At 34.6% G+C, this 12003-nt stretch overlaps 1 protein-coding gene across 1 annotated transcript in view; it reads left to right on the forward strand.

Moving 5' to 3' along the window:
- Positions 1–12003, forward strand: part of CFAP46 (cilia and flagella associated protein 46) — a 72576-nt gene that overhangs the window by 11830 nt on the left and 48743 nt on the right. The window contains exons 10-17 of the mRNA XM_039554394.1: positions 228–326; positions 1757–1947; positions 3866–4094; positions 5090–5210; positions 7618–7735; positions 8616–8746; positions 10085–10230; positions 10769–10902. Of these exons, the coding sequence (XP_039410328.1) occupies positions 228–326; positions 1757–1947; positions 3866–4094; positions 5090–5210; positions 7618–7735; positions 8616–8746; positions 10085–10230; positions 10769–10902 (1169 nt within the window). The remainder of the gene's footprint in view (positions 1–227; positions 327–1756; positions 1948–3865; positions 4095–5089; positions 5211–7617; positions 7736–8615; positions 8747–10084; positions 10231–10768; positions 10903–12003) is intronic.

Raw genomic sequence — 12003 nt, forward strand, 5'->3', positions numbered from 1 at the left:
GAGTCTGGCAATGAAGAACTTATTTTGCAGCCTCCAGTTAGTAAAAAGTGTCTGCAGTTCAAATAACAAATTCTATTCCCTTTGTGTAATTTCAGTTAATTAGCTAGAATAGTGGGATTCTTAGTAGGGAAGTGCAGTGCTGTGTTACTGTAATTGCATGGCTTTAATCTTTATCATATTTCTTTTTAATTATTGAAATTAGCATTTTGTGTATTAATACTTCATAGGAGCAAGGGAAACTTATTGAGATAGAATGTCTGGAATGTGAATATGAAATGAAGAAAAACAGCACTGAAATTGTGAATTATACCAAAGGAGTTGTTGAGGTATGTTCTTTAACTTTGAGAGAAAAGGAAAAGTTTTAATTTGTTAAATGTGGAAAATTGCATTTGACTATGTGTCTTAATTAAGTTACACTGCTCAGGAATTCTTTAAACCATTCTATTCTTTTAAATTGGACTTCCAAGAAGGAAATGGAGAAAAATAAAATTTTAAAGTTTAAAGAAAAATAAACACACAGTTGTGTGTTCGTCCCTTAAGTCTTCTGTCTGACCATAAAGGTTCATAATATATTACTTTCCAAGAGCAAAGATGGTAGCATTGAGGCATGAAAGGGCAACACTCTCATGTTTTCACATTTTGCCTTTATGGGAGGTGTTTTCATGGAATATCTTGAGTTGGAAAGGACCACTACGGATCATTGAGTCCATCTCAGCTGTGATTGCATATTATGGTCAATCTCATACAAATTCTTATGTCAGAGAAATCCAGATTGTTGCTGATAAATTGTCACACTAGGGAGGATTTTCTTGAATTTTTGTCAGTTGGTCAGTTGGCTCAGTTATAATTCAGACCATTGAAGTTAGAAGCCTAAATATCAACACTATCAAAGGGATTGGAGAGGTGCCTACAATGAGCAATTTAGGCCAGCTATTAGAGTCACCTAAAGTTGCTATGGTGGGAAGTAGGAATACGTGTAATGGAAATTGGTAGTGTGAAAACTTACTCCTGTCTAGGGCTGTTCTTATTTTGGAGTTCAGAAATTCCACTCACCTTTCGGAAAAAAACCCCCTTGTTAATGAATTCCTCATAATACGAAACACTACTAATACTAACATGTAAAAGAGGATATTCAGGTATTTCTGAACTTCAAGCCCACAGTGTATGCAGTTGGAGTGGTTTTTTGTTTGATTTTTTCTGTTTTTTTTTTTTTTTACTTGCATAACCTCTAAAAATAGTGTAATAAATGGCACATCTGTTACTGTAGGTAACTGTGTTACTGTACATAATTCAATAAGAACCAAGTTTAATTGACGGTATGGCAAATTCCATTCATAATATTTATTTTTTTCCTCTTCTGTACTGCATTTGTAGCTGAATGTGAAAAAAACCCCTAAAACCTGCATCTGTAGCTGAATGTGAAGAAAACAGCCAAACCTTCTGAATTCACAATTATCAATTAAAGTATTCACGATTATCAATTTTTGTTTATCATAAGAATGGGGAATAGCTGACAGACTTCTGCCAGAAATATGTAGTAGCAGCCTGGAGTAACGAAAAGAAAAACTCCTTAGTTATGGATGCCTGTTTACAAAAAAAAATTTATGAGAAGAATTATTAAGCAAAAAGTTTCTAAAGTCTGCTGGCTAAGGGACTGCTTTCTACTGAAAACAGTCCTAAGATTAAAATTTGGAGAACACGTAAGAAATTCAATTTATTAAATGCAGTAGTGCTAATTATTTCTTCGTCTATGTAGGCTCAGCTGAAATTGATAAGAAATCTTGAGTTAATGTTAAAACGTGCAGTTCAGCTGGGAGATCCTGGTGTGATTCAGGTTGTTTGTGCAACCCAGTGGAATCTGTGCTTACCACTACTACAACACAATTTGCATCAACATGTGCGAAAGCCATTAATCTCAGTTGCTGATGTCCTTGAAGAGATTGACAGGTAATTTTCAATGCTATGTACTTTCTTGGAAGGTCTCAAAGCATCAAACTCCTTTAAAAGTGTTCAAATTCTGTGACATTAAGTGTCTTTGAAAATTTTCCACTAGCTTGTAATAAATGCATGTCTGTATGTTGCATACATTTCCCTATTAATCATTTAAATATAGGTTCCTTTCAGGCAAAATCTCACACTGTTTAATGACCTGTAACAAATATTGAAATGTTTTAGGAACTTAAAAATACTCTAGTTAATCAAAATTATGTGAGAAAATTCCAAAGCTGCAGTATGTGTTTTGTACTGTGGTTTAGAGTCTCGTGTTAACATCACTTTTGTTGGTTAAGAAATTAAAATTCAAAAAGTTACTTTTGAAAAAACATCATGGCTTCTGTCTTATATGTTAAGTAAGACATTTCTTGCAAGATAGTCTTTTTGTATCTTTGGTGATACTTCTTTTTAATTGAAAATCCTACTGCATTAAGAAAACTAATAATTTTTTGAGGTATATTCTTCTATTTGCTATTATGCTGTACTTAACCCATAGCACCTAAATATTTTCACCTTTTTGTTAATTTGAGTCAGACAAGTAAACATTACTATTTGGTGCTTGCTTGAGTTTGGACCTATACATCATCTGACTGTTAAGAACAGAGATCAGAACTTTTGCAGTCGAGTGAGTTGCAATCAACACAATCTGCCACTTGAGCAGGACCTTAGGTGGTTTCTGATGCAAGTATTGCAGAGGAAAGTGAGGAATCTAGTTTCAGTGGTTTAAAATTTTTTTTTTGTTGCATAAAGAGTGGATATACACATGCATGAATGCACTATATTGTATTACTGTACTGTTATTCAAGCATTTCTTATGCTTTCCGTATGTAGAGTGCAAGATCAGCACAGGCAACTTTGAAATTTGTACTAAATGTTGGTAATGACAATTTTGCTCTAAAAGCTTGCAGGGGAGATTTTGGGGGGACTAAGGTTTTGGGGTTTGTCACATGTATATTCTTAACCATCCAGTAGACTCGGCCTCAACTCTGCTCTGGTACTGTCACTAGAGATTGAATGAAGTCACTTGTCTCTATTAATTAGCCTGTCTCAATTTTTGTTTTGATTGCAGCATTTATTGTGGCTACTTTGGTCCACAGGAAAAGGGTGATACTTCCTCAGTCAGGCTGGCTCTGATGTGGACATACATTAGTTCTGTGGCATGATATTTGATAGGCTTGAAAACCTCTCTTCTCTGTTTTTTTCATAACATTGCTTTAATTTATCTGATTTTTTGTTTTTCTTCCTGAAAATAATCTGAAGCAGCATGTAGAACTCTGAGCTGTCATGAACAGCTTCCTGGGGCAGGTGATGGGTAGGGAGCCAAGTATACCTGAGACTGGAGAACATGCAGTTTTTGGTGAAACCACACCTAGGTAGAGAGAGTACTTAGAGTGAATGTGTATGCCTGAGGTGAGCCTAATCTTTAAAAGAGCTGAGCTAATGCAACTAGGGCTAGACTTTTAGGAGTATTAGCTTCTACTTAAATGTTAGGAAGAGAGAGTGAACTTCTGTCAAAAGTCATCATTCAATACACTATTCTTTCTCTGGCAACTGACTACTTTTGAAAACCACCTGATTTGCACAGCTAAGCGGTACTGAAAAAGAGTTCCACAAATATATGAAGATCAGTTAGTCCACAAGATGTGTTGCTTTCTCCTGCAGGGTTAATGAAAGTAATATGCAGTTAAATTTTCTTATTAATTAAAAAGGTATGATAGTGAAAATTAAAGATACAAGTCGGTTAAAAAGGGAATATCAATTTTAATACTAGAGTCACTTTTAAATATTGAGTTTCATCTTTGGGTGAGTTTTAGGTCTAAGAATGTTAGTGTGCCTTATTTTAACAATTTACACTTAAATTTGTAACCCTTAGCATGTTGATTTTGTTGCGCTGCCAAGTTCATATGGAAATAGCTCGTATTGAAGAAGATGGGGATAGACTAGAAGCTGCTCTGGAACATTTGCAAAAAGCTATGCAGCTGAACAACAGTGGGCAGTATCAAGAACATCTAAGACTGAGTTTTAACCGCCTTCGGTTGAGTGCTATGTTGTATGAATCACCCGAGCATCCAGAGGATCAGGCGGTAATGTTGATTGAACAGGTAAGCATGAAGAATAAGGTCTGTAGCTGAAATAGGCTTGCTTATTAAATTCCAGCGGAGGAGAGACACCTGTTTAGTAGAACTGCATATTAGTAGAGACAGCATCAGCTTGTTTTCAGCAAACTGTCTTTGCTTTGTTGCCTTGAAGTGGTTATGCTGCCTCACAGTCTGAAAATTGTAACAGAGGATTTTTTTCCCAGTTATTTCAAAGCTTACTTCTTGGGGAAGGCAGGGAGATGTTAATCAGCAGAAATACCAGCAAAAAAAGAAGCTTATTAGCAGTTGTCAATAATTAGGATTTCATTGCATGAAGCAGTGTTTTATTTAATGAGAGGCACAGCGTCCAAATTGCTAAACATCCTAGCTGGCTATGAGATAAATCAATATTATGTGACACAAATGCCACTAAATAATATATTTTACAGTCACAGTGAAGTCATTGTCAGGAGTTAGTGCATCTAATTCTGTTGTGCTGCCTTAGCACCTGAACAAAAATCATACTGGCAACTGATTGTTTTTTCTGGTTTCAATACTTTTCCATGCAAGCTTACTCTGCTTAAATGTTGCTTTAAAAAAACCCAGGGCTCCTCTGACTTTGGCTAGTTCTTTGCAGACCAGGATACTTTTAATATTTTGTAGCAATTCCTAGTTACTACACACAGGATATGTTACCATGGGTTGTTTAAGAAGGTATAACATAATGTCAGGTTATATACTGAGGAATATACTGTAAAGATTGACGAGAAGCATGAACAGTACTTTGTATTAAATGATCCTTGGTGGAAGCATGTGAATATCAACAGAAGTTCCATGGTCACCTTCAATGACAATAATACTGTAGAATGATGTCTAAGATACCTAAAGATACACAATTTCTATACGTATTTTTTTGGTAGTAGCAAGTTACACGATAGGTATTCTGTTATGTTTAGTAAATAAGATCTAGTTGGAATATAAAATCAACCTTATAACAATGAGTTCTTCTCTTTATGTAGGCTAAAAGGGGAAAACAAAAGGATAATGCGAGGAAAAAGAGATCCCTTCTGGTAAATGCAGGTCTTGCATTAGCTCCTGACACATTTCAAATAGTCCTTGACAGTGAAAAAGAAGCTAAAGGTAAAGTATGTGTGTGTGACTAAAAGTTACTACACTTAGCTTTGCACACTCTTAAAGGCTGTGCATAGCATCTAGTGGCAACATGTAGGGAATATTGCAATACAGACAAAGTGATAGTTCTGCTGAATTCTGTGGCAGACTTCCTATCACTTTCATTAGGGATCTAAAAGTTGTATGGTGATACTGGAAAAGGTGTTGATTTCACCTCCAAATTCATCTGAATCTTACTGTTGTGCACTGTAAGTAGTTCTATTTTCACTATGTACAACTCTGGAGTGTTTTTAACCAAGGTCATTTTAAAGTAGCGTTTTCAGAAATTTCAGCCAATACACTGTGTTAATTACATTGGGTGTTCTTTCTATATTGTAATTATCTTTCTCTTCTAAAATCTTGTTTTTTAGAGCTCTAGTTTTGCACAGAGATTTAGGTGTGAATTCATTATTTACTTTCTAAAACATGGAACATAAATGGGCACATTCCTTATGCCCTAAACAGCTTCAGTTTTTGATTATGCAGCCCCTGGCTGAGGAAAAGTGGTCAGGGAACAGACTTTCCAGATTGCTTAAATTGTTTAGTTTTATCTTAGCAATATAACAAGTGTATGTGTGACTAATCTTACTAACTTTGAGTAGACCCAGTGTACTCCCGCAGTAGAGATTATGCTGGAGGAAGGGAATGCTACAGAAAGAGTCCTGTTGCTTCCAAAGCAGTGTATTTGTGCTGTGGAAGGCCATGCAGTTCTCTCATGCCATCTGTTCAGCCAGGCCACAAAGTTTACCTTGCATATCCCCATTCCAAACTTGATCAACTAATCACTTACAAGCCAGAGTCTTATTTACAGATCAATTATTCCACTCTGTGCAGTCCTTTTAATAATGTGAAAACTATGTTGCTGGAAAACATTTTCATACATTATTTAAAGTTACAGAATGCATCGTATTTGTAAAATTAAAAGAATTAAAATCATGGACATCTCTTTGATTTTAAATTTTGACTTGACAACTATACAATTACTTCTGAAGTTCCTCAGAATAAATCTTAGCACACATTAGCCTTCCAGGTTGAGTCATTAAAATGAGTGAGTTTATTACAACATTGAAACTATTACAAGACTTCATTTGACACAACATTTTATAAAATTTTGTTCTGAGAAATTCCAGTTGTTTCTGAGGCTGTCATCCAAGCAGTGAGTTTTTTGCTTTTTCTATGACTTAAGCTGCCACAAGCTTACACGTGTATTGAAGGAGCACAAAAATATATATGCAAATTTATTATATAAAATGTACATAGGACAGAACATCAGATTTATAGGGTTATATTTTCTTTTCGATTGCATAAAAAACTTTCATTCTATTTTGATGAACACGCTTGACTTATTTAGTGAGAACTGTACCCATAGGTCCAAAGAACAATGTCCTCTTTTAATCCACAATTCTTTTCAACCTTACATGATGTAACTGTCATTGTGCATTATACTGGACAATTTCTATCAGATGCTCTACGTGTATAGTTACACAGAGGTATCACATGCTGGACAATGCATTGCAAAATATATTTAGCAAGAATGGTAAGATGCTGTGCCTTCCTCTTTTTTTGTAAGTGAACCTGCTTATATGTATATTTTAAAGTCAGAAGTACTTTAGATGTATTTGCTGATATTGTTTGGCAGAATTTTTGGGGATCAAGTTAAAGCCTGTTCTGTCTGCATTATGTTAGGGACCCTTGCTTAGATTCAGGTGAATGTAGAAACTCATTGGATTTTCCAATCATGTCAAATTACTTGTATTCTAATGCAAAGCATGTCTTCTCTGTCATTACACTACAGAAAAAAAAAAAATCTCTTTTTGATGTATTTGTACTGCTGGAGTAATTTTTTCCTCAGGAGCCAGCTTCTTTTTCCCTTGCATCAGTTTTCTGTGCTGGTTATTTATTTATTAATATTTCTGCCTAATACCTTGTTGACTAAGTAAAATGGAAGTCAGTATTATCAAAACAAAACAAGTTGATTAAAAATGTGTTTGATTAGATAAACATTCTTAAAATTCAGTATGAATGTGTACTTTACATATTACATCATTCACTTGCTCTTGAATGAACCTAACTACAACTCTATATGTCCTGTCAGAAAAGAGGTGTACTTGAGATATTTGGGTACTAAACAAGCACAGATCAGTTTTGGATGGCACAACTGTCTCTCAAGGTACAGGAAAAAACCAAAATAGATGCTGGTGGGGTACGTTTTTTTTCATGCTGGTTGGTTGGTTTGGGGAAAGCTTGAAGAAATGAGAAAAGAGCTGGATTTTGAGTGTTTCAGCAAGGAATCATGAATCAAATTGTTTGCCTTTCATGTGGATTTTTAAATTTCTAATATATAAAAATTACATTTAATTTTTATTTCTTTGCCAAGTTTCCTCAGGCAATAGTCAAATAAGCTACCTCTGTGCAAAAGCCCAACATCATACTAAAAGTGTGGAGAAAGTTGATGAACATTTAAAACACTTAAGAAACGAAAATGGCAGAGAGAGGTAATTGCTATAGACCAGAAGTGTCTCTTTCATCTTTTGTAGAAGTCTCTAAGAGGAAAGGTTCTGTCTCAGAGGTTAAGTTACTGGATGGTATCTTGTAAGAGGCTGAATATTTCAGCCTCTGGCAACACATTGAAGTGTGTGTATAATTTCTTGTCCAAAAAGCTCTGTTACATTTCCATGCTGTGCAGGATTTTAGTCTTTCCCTGTTTCTAATCTTCTCTCTCACATGCACACTTAAACTCACCTGTTCTATTGATATGAGCCCAGCATATAGAGGGATGACTGGATTAAGGCTCGTACTTGATGTAGAATTGAAACTTGCAAGTGTCTTTTTAGGTCCTTGTACCACATCATGTGCTACAACTTTTTTGGTGAAAAAGCTAAGTAGTTCATTCTGAAAGTCAGAAAGATCAATCTGTAGAAAAAGGACAGGCTTCATTTTGACTGTATTTCATTTTGTCACTCCTTATTTAAAAGGATGTGTCTACTTTTTTTCTGCATTAAAAATTCCTGTGATGAAATTTAAAGGCAGTTGTTTTCTATAAGATTCTAAATCCAAACTTGTTTTCAAGGCTTATTTTTAAATACTCAACATTAGCTTTGAAATATTTAGTTTACTTTATGAGATAGAAAATGAGAGTTGTCACACACATCTTGAAACTTCAGTATAATTACCATCCAAGATAAGAATTTTGTCTATTGATATGCTGAGGAGATTCTTCTTAATTAATAAAGTAATAGTGTTACCTTTGCTAGATTAAATGTAATTTTTTTTCCTGATGGCCATCATTATTGACATGATTGTTTTTGTCAATCCTGAACTGTAGAACCTAATCCTGCTTATGAACTAATTTTATTTATGCTTTTTCTTTGGTAGAATTATTCTTTGGGCAGATTTGGCAAAAGTTGCACGTAAACAGGAAGTGTGGGATGTCTGCCGTGCAGCATGTAGATTTTGCCTCTTGTATGATGATATTTTGTTTAGGGAGGCAACAAAGCATAAAACAAGTAAGTGACAAATTATTTTGAACGTTGTAAGGAACTATTTCATCATTTATTAAAGTTACTAAAAGGAGTCAGACAATATTGTTTTCTTTCCTTCCATTCCCAAAGTTCCCTGAGTGTCTTTTCTGTCACTGCATGTTGGCATACATGGAATATTCTTTCTACTTCCAAATCTAGAAATCAGTCATGTTTTTTTGTAGAAGCCGTCAGAAGAGTTTCACCAGTGCTGTAGAGAAGCACTTCTATGAAATACATCTACCTGTCTTAAGAATTCCCTAATGGTCCTCTAGGTCCCTATCATTCATGCCTGAGGGAGCTGTAGAAAAATGGGTTGTTAGTGACTTTGTATGAGGCTCACGTGTTAACATTTTTACTCTTTAATCCCCTATTAGTGAGTGGCTCCTCTGAGGTGTCCAACATTGTACCTTGTTCCTTGAGGGTCTGCTGGAAACCTACCACACATTAAGAGTTTTTAACTTGGGGGAAAAGCACTTTCAAATCACTCTCTGCTTGCTGGCTTTTAAAGTTGGTTTTGTCAGGGAGTTCGCAAAACTCACATTTCCGAATAGATGAAATGGCTTTTCTCCTCGCTAGCCAATGTTAGTCGAACCTATTCTATATTGTTTCCAAGGTCCACTTAATATAGGACATTAATTTGCCAGTTTTCTTTTGGAATATTTGCATCTTCTGACTAGTTTAATCTTTTGCCTCCTTTCCAAAGTAAAGGGAAAAATAAGTACACTTACCAGAAACTGAAGGCAACCGTGTGCCAAAAGAGTAATGAATAGAAACTGCTGTGTTCTTACAAACTTTGTGCTTATATTAAAATAATCTTAGACCTTTCCCTTTCTTATTAAACTGAATTTTTAAATTATTATTATTAAACCAAATTATTAAAAAGAATGCTATTTTTTCTCGTTACTGATGTGCGTGTTACCAGAAAGTCAGCCCAGTCCATGATTCAAACACAAATGCTTTTGCCTCTGCATAATACAGTTCTATGCTCCACTTCCATTAATGCAATAAAATTGAATTAGAGGCCATGGAGTCTATTAATAGTGCAATTTCAGTATGTATATTATGACTGGAGAAAGTTATTTGCTGCAAATATTGAAGGTTATGCACAAATGCAGCAAAATCACAGGTAACAAATGCCTCAGCACTGCTTGAGAACAGGTTTTGAGTGCAATAAATGGTACTAATGAAAAAATTAGTTGCTTGGAATAGAAATCTTTTCTTGTTAACTATTCCTTGTGAATTTAAGAATATGTAAGGATTTGTAAATTTAAAAATTAAGATGATGATTTGCATGGAAATAATAATGGGTTTATTTATTTTTAGCACAGGAGAACAAAGCTAATGCAACTATGATGGCTGACGGTCAAGGTGACAGCTTATCAGGAGAATCATTGCTACCTGCTAAATCCTTTTCTTTTGAAGCAGATTTACTCAGAATACTAGCAGAAATAAGATTTATTAATGCAGAGGTAAAGAAATTACACAACTGTCATTCATATTTGTTTAGTTTTGTTTTATATATAAATCTTGAAGCACTGGAATTTTGAGTTTAGTTATTTTCTGTCTCTCTAGGAAGTAAAAGTAGTGGCTTCATGAAGCAACTTTATCAAAATACTGCGTGAAAGTAACTATAGCAATAGTTTTACTGCAGGTGCTAATAACACTTTTTTACAAGAGATTCTACTGTAAATTTTTGACATCTGACATTACATTCCTGGATCCTTAAAGTTCCAGCATGATTTAAAAACTTACGCATATGAATTATGGTTGTTTCTCCATGTAATTATTTAGTAATATTATTAGCTGTAGACAATTTTATGATTATGAAGTACTAAGCATTGTATTTCATATAGTTGTACATGTATAGTTGTACATGTACAGTTCAACATTTCACAAAGCATTTTGTATTTTTTAATTTTTGAAGAGGTAACAGCACTAATATGAAGTCATAGTCTGTTTTTACGGTGATAACCTGGGTAGAGAATTTATTTCTCCGTGTCTTTTCAGGCAATTGTTCATTTATTAAGATTGCAGGGAATTGAACTGAATGATCATGCTATACTTCCAGAAGCTACAAAGCAGTGTCGTCCAGGATGTGTCTCATATCTTCCTGAAAGTGCTCCAGAATGGAAAACATACAGGTGCTTTTCCATAATATATATCGAGACCTCAGAACTCTTAACAGAGCACTATTATCAGACACAGATGACAATTGCAAAAGCTGTTTTGCCTTAGTAAAATTCATTGTCACCAGATTCTTCACTTTTGTAGATAGTCATGGGAAATGGGAAAAGGATCTGAAAAATAGTTTGAAATATTTTTTCTTAGGTTTTCTTTCATTCTGGAGTGTGGATTTTATTTTTCATTTAACATTTATTTCTCTGAAGCGAGAAGCTAGTATTCCAAGCTGAAAAACTATTAAATTGTTGTATATTGACACTTAGATCATTAAATTCTCCACTTAAAAATATGTTTCCCCAAATCAAAAAGCTCTTTGTCTTGCTTTATAGCTCCTATACCTACAATGATTTCATAGCACTGAATGCATACGATGAATTGTTTCAGTTTGCAAATCTAGTGTGTTCCATCCAATCAACTGAAATTAATTTGGGACAGTAGAATATGTTTTTTACCAGTCTGACATGATTATTTCTTGCAAAGGGGAAGAGGGGGGAGAGAGATTTCTGAAGATGATGCTTTGACTCTCTGCTGTTCACATTTATAGTAATATTAGCCTTACTGTTACAGTGGTCATGTCCTGAGAGAGCAGGATGGCAGAGTTGTGTCCCTAGGTCTGTTCATTAAGTCTGAAAATTAATTAAAGTTTCTCACACTGCCTGCTTGCAAATATTCAGTAGAACGGGAAAAATTATAAACTAATCAGAGCCAAGGGGCAAAGAAGATGAGAATTCTGTTCCAAAATTTGCTACTTGCTATTTTTGAGTTTACCTAATTAGATTAAAAACCCATAGAAAAAAGAGCACTTTGGTCTTCTGTGTCCTGTACCATTGTTGACATAATAATACCCAGTGTCAGTTTGTGCTTTTGACTTTATGACTTTGTAACCATGGCCATTCTGTATGATCATTCAAGACTGTATTTTTAGTATTGTTTTTTCTTAGCAATAGTACATTTTGATAACTAAGAAAGAAAGAAAATAAAGTTATTGAAAGAAAGTTATCGCATAGACTGTGAAAATAATGATATTCTCTTTAAAACAAATACAGCATTTCGGATCACCT

This window comes from Corvus cornix, chromosome 6, assembly GCF_000738735.6.
Source record: "Corvus cornix cornix isolate S_Up_H32 chromosome 6, ASM73873v5, whole genome shotgun sequence".
NCBI classification, from domain to species: domain Eukaryota; kingdom Metazoa; phylum Chordata; class Aves; order Passeriformes; family Corvidae; genus Corvus; species Corvus cornix.